This window comes from Vidua macroura, chromosome 8 (genome assembly GCF_024509145.1).
Source record: "Vidua macroura isolate BioBank_ID:100142 chromosome 8, ASM2450914v1, whole genome shotgun sequence".
NCBI classification, from domain to species: domain Eukaryota; kingdom Metazoa; phylum Chordata; class Aves; order Passeriformes; family Viduidae; genus Vidua; species Vidua macroura.
In genome coordinates this window covers 14,481,087-14,492,368 of record NC_071578.1, presented here as the reverse complement: position 1 = coordinate 14,492,368, position 11,282 = coordinate 14,481,087, and the positions used below count along the sequence as shown (strand labels likewise).

General features: G+C 53.2%; 2 protein-coding genes across 2 annotated transcripts; one reads left to right on the top strand and one right to left on the bottom strand.

Annotated features, from left to right (window-relative positions):
* Positions 1-1,963: 1,963 nt before the first annotated feature.
* CUTC (cutC copper transporter) lies at positions 1,964-6,693 on the bottom strand. Its single transcript, XM_053983860.1, is given in 10 exon segments — positions 1,964-2,394; positions 2,965-3,070; positions 3,475-3,502; positions 4,079-4,212; positions 4,581-4,616; positions 5,757-5,966; positions 6,090-6,149; positions 6,220-6,291; positions 6,631-6,657; positions 6,660-6,693. Coding segments are annotated over 10 exon segments (819 nt in total). The 3' UTR covers positions 1,964-2,282.
* A 56-nt stretch (positions 6,694-6,749) lies between these two features.
* LOC128810746 (cytochrome c oxidase assembly protein COX15 homolog) lies at positions 6,750-11,219 on the top strand. The gene is made up of 8 exons (XM_053983859.1): positions 6,750-6,988; positions 7,500-7,622; positions 7,846-8,032; positions 8,457-8,624; positions 9,093-9,174; positions 9,492-9,646; positions 10,550-10,663; positions 10,926-11,219. Exons 1-8 carry the CDS (start codon positions 6,765-6,767, stop codon positions 11,055-11,057), a joined length of 1,185 nt encoding a protein of 394 aa, XP_053839834.1. The 5' UTR covers positions 6,750-6,764; the 3' UTR covers positions 11,058-11,219.
* Positions 11,220-11,282: the final 63 nt, after the last annotated feature.

The following is an 11,282-nucleotide window of genomic DNA, read 5'->3' as shown; positions in this document are numbered from 1 at the left end:
GACACAATGAGTAATTCCTCAGGAATCATCAATACCAAAGAAAGGCTCAATGTCCAACTCAGTGGTTAATTATTAGCAATTTGTCTGATTAAATCCACATGGTTTTGTAAATAAAACTATCCCTAGTGCTATGTCCTCCGGGCCAGAACCAATACCCTGCTCATGAGAGCTGTAAACTGAGCAGTGAGTAAGAAGTGAATGGAGCAGTCACTCAGCCCTTCTCCATCTGGACTGCTGATGTGATTCTTCTTTCTGACACTGGCAGAGCTGTCCTCTGGCCTTGCTCAAAACCACTTGGAGCACTGCTGCTAAGGGGGCCACTTGCTTATGACACCTTCCTATATAACGCCCCATCCCATTGCTTGTCTCAGTTTTTAGTACAGGTCACAGCTCATCCTCACCCTGGCTTTGGTCTCTCACTCAGAGTTGAAGTGTTGCCCTCAGCACAGGATTCCGCTCTCTTTGATGTTGAAAGCAAGCATAACCTATTTTCTCTACCCTCACAGCTGGAGCATGCTCCTCCTAAAAACCCATAAAGCTTTACTGTCCTTCAGCTCCTTCCATAAATCTTCCTCCACTAAAATACCCAGAAAACATTCACTGGGACCACAGAGGGTCAAAGTAATCTAAGGAGCACCTCTTTGGCCAGCAATACCATAGTTTCCCTGTGCTCCCTTGTCTTTATCCATCTGTTGTACAGCATATTACAGCTTTTCAAAACTAGGCATTGATTCAAGCCTGTCTCACACAGGGTTTGATCCAGAGGTCTCTGCCAGGCAATCAACCAAATTCCTCCAGCCCTCACTGCTCGTATCTTCTCTGAAGAGTTTCTCTGCCTTGTCACGTTCTTAGCCCATGTTCAAAAACCTGAGGCAGCTGGGTCAGCAGAATATTCTCACCTTAATTATCATGATTATGATACTGGTAGCCCCATCATAATTGAGCTACCAGTATCATAATCATGACCATGACTCATAAAATCTCAACATAAGTCACAAACTCTTTATATTGACCATAATCATAAATTTAATCACTCTTTCCAAGTTTGGATTCTTCCTACAGCCTGCACATCTGTCAGTGCTGAAGCAGGCTCTGACACCAGCACTATGCAGTCATTCCCTCCCCAGTTCCTCTGTTAAGAACAAGGTGTTTTGGGAGACACCGATGCCTCTGATGGATCCATGTGGAAAAGTGGATGTACCCTTTGAACTGAAAATACTTAGTCTTGATGATAAGTTTTCAATAATGTGATTCTATTTAAGGTGACAAAGGTGCTGCCACCTTGTCAAGTATCACATTTTTTCCATACATCCTCACAGGCTGTAAGCTATTTCCAAGGTGGGAAGAGAAATTTGTACCCTGCATTTACCTCCTGAGGTCCAATATCTTGTCTGCCAGAGGGATTCTCTTCAGCTTTGTGATCTTTTACAGAAGAGCAGGCAGCAAGCATAAAGGTGCTTTACTTATAGGTCTCTAATCTTCTAATGCACCCTCTGATACCATTTAAATCTTTCACTGGGTATTTTACAGAGTAACTGCACCTGAGGCTTCAATCCTGACTAGGCAGCAAGGACCCAAAGGGTGTGGAGAGCAAGCAGTTTATGCTTTATGGTGGGACAAGGACCTGGAAACTCCCTTAGAAAAAGCAGCTTGTCCTTCCAAGAAATCTCATACACCAACCCCACCTCGAGCACTGAGGACCCACAGCCCAGGATGGCTCACAGCTTCCTCACCTAATCAGTCGGGTGCTTCCCACTACTTACAGCTGCTGCAATGCTAATCCCCACCCATGCTACTGGCTGACCACAGCAGGCCTTGTTTCCCAGCTGTGGCTATGGCGTTTCCCACCCTGGCATTTTGGATGTGATTGTATTCCCCGCACGGCAGGGTCCTAATTCAGGCTATGCAACATAGGTCATGGTCTTACCTGAAAACATAAATAAATTCTAGAAAAGCACAGCAAGAGGGGGGCAGCTGCAGTGTTTATTTGACAATCACATGCAGTGCTATACAATTCAGTCCCCCTACTTGCATACCTCCCTTCCTCCCAAATGCTGCCCAACAGCTGCTGCTGCAACATCTGGAAATGAGTCCTTTTATTTAAAATGGCCAACATAAGTTTCCAGGCCAGGGACTTCAGGGGAAGCCAAGGGAAGAGGTGTGAGGCTCCATCACCTAGTGCACATCCTCTGCAGCCTGAGGATGGAAGCAGTACCCATCTGTCCGTGTGCCAGGGCAGACCCTGCACTCTCTGCGCTCTTGTTGCAGCACGGTGCCCTCCGCTACAGAATGTTCTTGGCAATCGCGTTCAGGGTCCTCACTTTGGCCACATCTGCCACCTTTATGGAGTACTCGGGGGCAGAGAAGGACGCTCCCATGGCAACGTTCGGATTTCTGTCAGGAAAACCAGTGAGCGATTAGTGCTGATCTGCTGCTGATACACATGGGAAAGATCCACCACAAAAAACACCCCCATATTTCCTCCAGCTTCAGCATTGGCCAAAGATGGTGCCACCCAAAACAAAGTTGGGACAGTAATAGAAAGAACAATAATCCTAAGCCTAAGAAGTCTAGACCTATGGACAAATATGGCCCATTCCTCACTCAATTTTCAGAAGCACATCCCGCTGGCTTGCCAAATCCTACGTGCTTATGTTAAAAGTCTAAGGCAGCTACACCACAACCCGCCTTCCCAAGTGCCCTCAAAACTCCTAGGGCAGCAGTAGCAAGAGAAATGCCCCAAGGATCTGGTTCTGCATGGAACTCATGTCCACATGAGGAGCACTGCTGGATTCATACACTGCAGAATGCAGTATCAGGCACCATGATCCCAAACATAAAAGCACAACTAATACTCAGGAAGCTGATTGAAATTTATGCCAGTTCTACAAACTCACATTCACATTCATTAGCCTTTGTCCCTTACAGAGTTCTGCTAAAAAATAAACATAAATAATCAGTTACCTGAACTTCATCCCTGAGTCCCGAGCTGAGCGAGCAGAGCAGTGAAACTCAGAAGCAGTGGAGCCTTCCAGAATCCTCTGCAGGTTGCGCTCCGTGATGCCACCTCCTGGTGGGAACAAGCTCGATGTCACACACAGACGTCACTATTCCAGACCCGACGTCACCCCAGAACCTCACCACTAAGGGACAGGAGCCATATACACCGAAGGGAAAAACAGCCCTTGGGACAACAGAGACACGGGCACGTGAAAAGGGACGGGAGAAGCCTTGGCTCATGTTCTCCCACAGATACAGAGCTGTCCCCAAATCCTGCAGGGAGCAATAGCTGCAGGGCTCTGCCCTCCCCAACAGGCTGCATGGCCTTTACTCACACCAGGACAGGAGCTGCTCCTTCTGGCTCAGAAAGCCAGATCAGAAAGTGAATTCCAGGGCAAGGAATCCAGGGCAAGGAGGCTAGCAAGGAAAGGCTAAGGATTGCAGGACCTGGTACAGATGACAAAAAAACATTACCTGGCACCACCACAATTCTGCCCTTTGCCTGAAAGAAGAGTAACATACGTGTCGGTGGTATTATTGAGGACCACATCCACATGTGCATTTGTGAGGTAGCAAAGAAACCTCACATGCAGCACTTTCCATAAGGTCATGGATATCACCATGGTTTACAGTTTGTGTGCTCTCACCCATTGTTTTTGTATTATTCATGTTTTAAAAGGAAAAGTGGAAAAGAACTTGCAGTTACAGCTAAGACAACCTGTCACCATTCCCTCCTACCTCTCCATCTCACCTTGCTAGCTCACCTGTTGCACTTTCCTAAAAGGAACTGTGAGACACTCAGCAGGGACCTCACTCTGCTGTTTGTGTGGGCTCATCACACCAGCTGTTTAAACCAACTCCCACCACCCTCCCCGAATCTGCAACCAAGAACGCAACCAGTTTTTGTTGTGGGAGACTTCAGGACTTGAGGAAACAAAATTAAAGCCAAGCAAGAGAGGGAAGGCAAGCACTCCCTGACAGAAGTCCCTTTCAGAAATGAGGGATACCATAAAGCAGCTGCTGCAGGCAGTGCCAGGGAGCAGCCACAGTAACCCAGCAAAGCACAGCAAACACTCACCTGTTCTGCAAGCCTCTTAATCAAGGACAATCCTTCCAGTGCTGAGCTGTCACAGCCACTTGTCAACACCCGCTCAAAGCCCAGGGAAATCAGGGTCTCCAGTGCCACCAGAGGGTCATGCACCATGTCAAAGGCTAGGGGACAGAACAACAGCTCAGAAATCACTCAGTCCATTGTGCTCAAGCCCTGTCCCTCAGCCAGTTCCCCCAAAGGCAGCGATAGGAAGGGTCCTGCTCACACCCTGGATTCACAGCTCCTGACTGTAACACTCCCCTTGCAGCAGTGCCAGGGCCACCATACTCAGCTCCTCAGACACCTCCTCTCTCACAGGGCAATGAGACAGCTCCCAAACCTGAGCCCCCTGGACCTTTTCTCTTGTGGGGAATAGCACAACTTGCAGAGCTTTCCCCCTCCAAAGAACAACCAAAGAAGATCAAGCTCAGCTCCCTCCCAGCCCCACCCTCCCCTGGCAGTGGGACACAGACTGTCCCTGGAAACTCACCGCGGTGAAATGTGACTGGCAGGGGACGGCACACGGCTGCAGAAAGAAGACATATGGTCAGTCAGGGCTGGTACAGAGTCCCTTGTGCTAGAAGCAGAAACATACACGACACGGAAGAGGGCAAAGGCTTCTCAAGCCATTCCTGGGGAGCTCAGAGAGTCCCCATCCTTGTTGGGAACAATGCTGTTCATCCAGGCTTTTTCATGAGGAAGAGTTCTTCTGCCCTTTGAGAAAACAACAAACCTTTGGTTTTATAAGTAACAACAAAATCCCCCATCCTACCTGGAACATGCAGAACCCTCATTCCCACCACAGATGACTTTCTCAGCAGGAAGGAAGCAGGTCAGCTGTATCACCTACCTGGGAAAAGCCCAGGACCATTGGTCCTTGGAAGCAGGGGAGCAGATTTTTGTGATTTCTTTCACTACCTACAATTTCTGCTCTCAGACCACAGCAAATTTCACCAGAGGTCCTCTCCTTACTGAGCAAAGCTTATTTAATTCTACAAAAAGATATCCACCTGCTCCCTGCTAAGTCCTGGCAAGACCCTTTTCCTTTGCTGCACTCCTTACAGCACATTCACTTTCTTATGAGACCCTCAGCACCACATCACCAGGGAAAGGCCCAGCCCTCTTTAGCTTTGGCTGTAGCTCCCAAAAGATAATTTCCTTCAGCATGTTTGTGGTCTAGGCTAACAGTCTCCCACTGCAGCTTCAGCAGTTTTTCATGTGTTCACACCTCTCTCTTGTAATCTTTTCTCCCTGTGTGTGTTAAGAGAGAAAAATGAAGATGAATTGTCAGCTACACTCAAGGCCAAAGTCTAGGAGATACATATCCTAGACACCTGTAGCAAGGACATAAAGAACAAAGAAAACGAGAGAGAGAATTCAGCAGGTCAAAGCAGCTCACTTAAGCCTTCTTAAACTTTGCTATTTGTCCCAGGCGGCCTCAAACTCTGTGTGAATGGCTTGGGGCTGTGGCCCTCGGCCTGCAAAGTTTCTGAACTACTTAATGTCTCACAGGTATGGCAGGAAATTAAATCGAAAACGGTGGAAAGGGATGGCAAGACCGCAGACAGGATGTGCAGACCGAAGCCCTCCGTACAGTTCTACGGCACGAGGCGGAGCAGCGCTAGAACCCTGGCAGAGCGCAGAGCTCTGCTGGAGGCCCCCTCACCCAGCAGCGCCGTGCAGAGCTCCGTGTCGATGCGCCCGTCCTCGGTGAGGGCGCCGAACACCAGCCCGTCCGCGCCGTGCAGCTTGGCCAGGCGGATGTCGGCCTTCATCACCTCCACCTCCCGGTCCGAGTACAGGAAATCCCCGCCGCGGGGCCGGATCATGACGAACACCGGGACCCGCACGCACTGCTTCACCACCTGCAGCAGCCCTGCCGGCGGGACAGGGGCGGCTCAGCTCCCGCCGGGACCGGGCGCGGGCGGGAGCCGAGCGGGACGGAGGGCGGCCAAGGGACACCGACAGGGAAGGCGGCCCAGGGGCGGCCGCGGCTCACCCATGCTCGGGGTGGTCCCTCCTTCCACGAGGCCCGCGCACAGCTCGATCCGCCCGGCACCTGCGGAGAGGCGCGTCAGAACCGGCCCCGCCGCGCTGCCGCGCCCTCCCGCCAGGCCCCCGGGCCTTACCTCCGCGCTCCGCGTTGACGGCGGACTCCACCGAGTCCACGCACACCTCCATGAGGAACCCATCGTCCATGCCTGCGGGACGGGAGCGGCGCGGTCACCCCGGACCGCCCCATGGCGCCCGCCCGGGCCGCGCCGGCCCCGCCGCGGGCCCGCCCCGCTTCCGCCTCGGGCCCCGCCCCCCCCCGCCCGCGCTTCCGGGCCCGCCCCCTCCTCGCGGCCCGGGCCCGCGCCGCCCGTCGGCGCGAGGGCGGGCGCGCGGGCGGGCGGAGGCGCGGGGCGCGAGCCGGGCGCGCCCACGCCGGCGCGCGGCGCGCGCGAGCCCCGCCCCCCCACCCCCCCCCTCCCGGGCGCCTCGGCCCCGCCCCCGCCGCCGCGCGGGCCCCGCCCCCGTCCCGCACGCGCCCTCAGCACCTGCGCTGGCGGCGCGCGGGGGTCGCTCTCTGCGCTGCCGGTCACGCGCCGCGCGATCGTCATGGCGACGCCCGGGCGGGTCCGGAAGTGCTCGTGCCGCGCTTCCGGCGGCGACACTTCCGGGGTGGCTCGGGATGCTGCGGGCGGCGCGCGGCGGGGCCCGGCGGCTGCTGCGGGGGGGGCCCGCGCCGCCACCGCCGCCGCCGCCGCACGGCCGCCTCCCCCCGCGGCTCTGCCTTCCGCGCCGCCTGCTGCAACAGGCGCCCCAGCCCGCCGCGCCGCCGCCCGCCGTGGGGCGATGGCTGCTGGCCTGCAGCGGTGCCGTGGCCGGCGCCGTGGTGCTGGGCGGCGTCACCAGGTGAGCGCGGCACCCCCAGCCCCGCCGGGAGGGGCGCGGAGCGGGTCCATGGAGGCAGCCGTCCGTGTGTGCCCTCCGGTCCGCCCCGCCGGTGACCCTCTGCGGCTGTCCCCACACCGAGAGCCACCCCGAGAGAGTCTGTGAGAGCTCCCCCCGTGCCTTCCCCTCTTGGCTGCAAGGGGACGTGCTGGGATAGGGCTGGGAGTACCGGGGAGTCTGTTCACGGGATGCCACTGCGGGGTAGCTCTTACACATTTATCATCGTTTCAGGTGTGGTCATTCACAGACTCTGATCTCCATCCTGTTCCTAGTTGTGAGCTTGAGGATTGTCTGAACAAGGGTTTTAAGACTTATCATAGAACCAGAGAGTATCCTGACTTGGAAGGGTCCCACAAGGACCATTGATGTCCCAGCTCCTGGGTTGTTGTGCAGCCAACAGCTCTCACTTCAGTTCAGTAGATTTGCTGACTGTCAGGGAGTGAGCTGTGCCTGTTCGTGTCTCTGCTCCCAGGCTGACAGAATCAGGCCTTTCCATGGTCGACTGGCACCTGGTGAAGGAGATGAAACCCCCCCGAACACAGCAGGAGTGGGAAGCCGAGTTCCAGAAGTACCAGCAGTTCCCAGAGTTTAAAATGTGAGTGTGCAAAACTGGAAGGAGGGTGGGCTGAGAGCATCCCTCCTGCGACTGAGCCACTCATAAAACTATTGTAAGGAGGAAAACGTTTTCTGAAGTCACTGGGAAGGCACACAAAGCCTGCCTGGTGGTGGCTCCTCTGTTCCCGGCCGTTCTCCGAGGAAGGCGATCCCACAAAGCCCAGCGGGGGCTGTGAAACAGTTGCTTTATTGTCCTTTAACAGCCTGAACCACGACATGACGCTGCCGGAGTTCAAGTTCATTTGGTACATGGAGTACTCGCACCGCATGTGGGGCCGCGCCGTGGGCCTGGCCTACATCCTGCCTGCTGCCTACTTCTGGCGCCGCGGCTGGCTCAGCCCGGCCCTCAAGGGCCGCGTCCTCGCGCTCTGCGGGCTGGTCTGCTTCCAGGTGAGAGCATCAGGGACAGCCTCTGCGTATCACAGAATGACCGTAACCATCGTCTGCTTCCAACCCCCAACCAGAGATACCTTCCACTAGACCACTTTGCTCAGAGCTCCCTCCAACCTGACCAAGGATGAGGCATCCACAGCTTCTCTGGGAAACCCGTTCCAGTGCCCACCACCCTCACAGCAGAGATTTTTTTCCCAGTATCTAATCTAAACCTGCCCTCTGCCAGTTTGATATCTTCTGATGCAGCATAACTAAGACAGTGGAAGTCATGATAACTTGGAGTCAGTGATGCCATGACAGTGTGTCAGTGCTGGTAGCTACTTGAAAGTAGAGGAAACAAGTTGCTTTGCCCCTAATGTGTATCCCATTTTAGTAGTTGCTGCTGTCCTGTCTGGCTCTGAGCCCTCTCCTGTTTTGTTAGGGGCTGCTGGGATGGTACATGGTGAAGAGTGGGCTGGAAGAGAAGCCAGACTCCTACGACATCCCTCGGGTCAGTCAGTACCGCCTGGCAGCACACCTGGGCTCTGCGCTGGTCCTGTACTCTGCCAGCCTGTGGACAGGGCTGTCTTTGCTGCTTCCACAACACAAGGTATGGAGTGGTGCATCAGGGCAGAGGGTTGGGTGTGATGTGAAGGTAAGGAAAGGATGTGAAGGCTGATGGTGCTTCTCTTGTAGTCTCTGTTCCTGACTCTGATCTAATACTTACAGTGTTACAAAATACCCATTCTGTAAACTTCTTGGTTATGGGACACTTGCTTTGGCTCGTGCTGTTTGGGTCATAAGTGATGAGTCTCAGAATTTGTGGAAGCTCAGCCAGGGGTGTGCCTGGCTGGGCTAAATTATTTGTGCCAGTAACTGTCCAAGGGCCACTTCAGTTTCTGCACAGAGCTGGACTTGATTAGCTGTTGTTTTGAGGGACCACTGAAGTGTGGCTCTGTGTTGGTCTGTAAAATACAGGCCACCAACCCTTTGGCCTGTGTATGTTGTGAAAGCTTTTCTTAGCTGCAAATGCCTTGATTTTTTTTTTTTTTTAATTTTATTTTATTTTATTTTACAGTTGCCAGAAACCAAACAGCTCCTTCGCTTGAGACAATATGCTCATGGCACTACAGCTCTCATTTTTCTTACTGCTCTTTCAGGTAAAGCTCTTTCTGCTGTGCAGTTTGTGATTCATTCCTCTCTGCTGGTTTGGTTTTTTTTTCTTCTGTTCTGTGAGCAACCCCATCCATTCTCTGGGAAAATTGCTGCTGTCAGGGATCTTACAGTTAAGAACCTCCTCACTGGTCTTTCCTGGACGGGTGGAGAAGCACCTTCCAGCCTTCCTGTGCTGTGTGATCTCTGTCTATGTTGCTAAAAGAAATTCAGGATCAAGCTGAGCTCTTGAATGAGAGCTGTGCACCCTGGAGTGACACCTTTGTATACTCTGGTAGTCTCATTTTCTACTCTGGAATTGCAGGTGCCTTTGTGGCAGGGCTGGATGCTGGCCTTGTGTACAATTCCTTCCCCAAAATGGGGGAGCGCTGGATCCCAGATGATCTCCTTGCCTTCTCTCCCGTGCTGAGAAATATCTTTGAGAATCCTACAACTGTACAGTTTGATCACAGGATCTTGGTAAGTGCTGTCTTCCTGATATGTCTGGGCTGCTTCTTGGTTGCCTCCTGCAGCCAAGCTGTCTTCTTTGGGCTGTGGTTCTGTCAGCTTGAGTGATTTCTAGGGTGTCCAAAGGGCCTGAGAGCGTCTTACCAGTTTGCTTCTGCAGGAAGAGGAAGTTTAGCATTGTTTTTTATTTTCAGTGTGGCCTTCTTCCTTAAGGAGTTCTTCCTCCTGCGCAAGTAACACTTGGTTCTCTGATTCTCCTTTTCCATAACATGAGCTACAGTGTGGGAAGGGTCTCCTTGCTATTGAAATGTGTGGGAAAGCTGTGTGAAATAAAACTTGGAAATCCTGATATTGAATGCTTCCTCCAGCATTTCTGAACTTGTTTTGCACAGTAGTGCCCTGTGAATATATCTCAGCTAGTTAGATCAATCCGGATATTAAATACCACTGGCAGCACTGCTGTGAACTAAGCTGTGGCTAAGACTAAAAAAAGAAGGATTAAGCTGGATCACCTTGGGTGACCTGCACAGTAAGATTATGCTGGTGAACTATAGCTGAGTGGTGGAAATGAGATCGGTTTTCCAGATGACAGCTTCCACCTTCAGTTGTCAGTGTGGCAGCTGGGGAGAGGGCAGACACAATCTCTAATGACTTGAATTAATGAGAGGAAGCTGTTAAAAACTAAAGCATTCATTTGGAGCAAAATAAAATTCTCTGTAACTTCAGTTAAATTTCAGGGTTGTTAACCTGATGGTGTGGGAGCTCTAGGATTTGGTCATGGCCAGTAATACATTTCTTTAGTTAAATACTTCTCACACAATTTCTTTTACTGCATGGAAGGCACAGCCAAAGGCCACTGCACCCATTTCCCTTGAACTTTCATTGAAGGGTGGTTGTTTCCCTTCCTTTCTCTAGGGAATTGCCTCCATCACAGCTGTCACAGCACTGTACCTCTTCTCGAGGAAGATCCCACTCCCTCGAAGGACCAGGATGGCTGTGACTTCCTTACTGGCCGTAGCTTGCATGCAGGTATTGCCCTTATCTTTTTCCTACTCCTTTGCAGCACATTGACAAGGCAGACCTGACCCCACTTGGATCTGTGCTGGCTCCAAGAGTACAGAGCTGAGAGGTAGAGCTGCCTAGATCCCACAGCTCACCATGCTGCATGCACACTCTGGATTTGGGGTGGATCATGGTGTGGCCATGAGCCTTTCTAACACCACACTTTGTGCTGGGAATGGTATCCGTGGTGCATCCACAACTGTTCTTACCTCTTCTCCCTTCTTGGCAGGTGGGCCTGGGCATCAGCACGCTGCTGCTTTATGTCCCTACGCCTGTGGCTGCTACACACCAGTCGGGCTCGCTAGCCCTGCTCAGCGTGGCCTTGTGGCTCATGAGCGAGCTCCGGAGAGTTCCCAAGTAACGCACCGGCGGGAGAGCCCTTCGGGGAGCCGCACCGCCGGACGCGGGGGCTGCCGAGCCCCCGAGCCCCGGGTGCGCAGGGCGATGTGCGCCCAGCCGGGCTGGCGCGGGAGGCGGCGGCGGGTGTGAGTGCGAGCTTTGTAACATAAAGGAGTTTTGTGAAGCGGCTGTGTCTGGCTGGTGCTCCTTTGGGAGCGACGTGCGGAGGGATGCGGGGCCCGAGCCG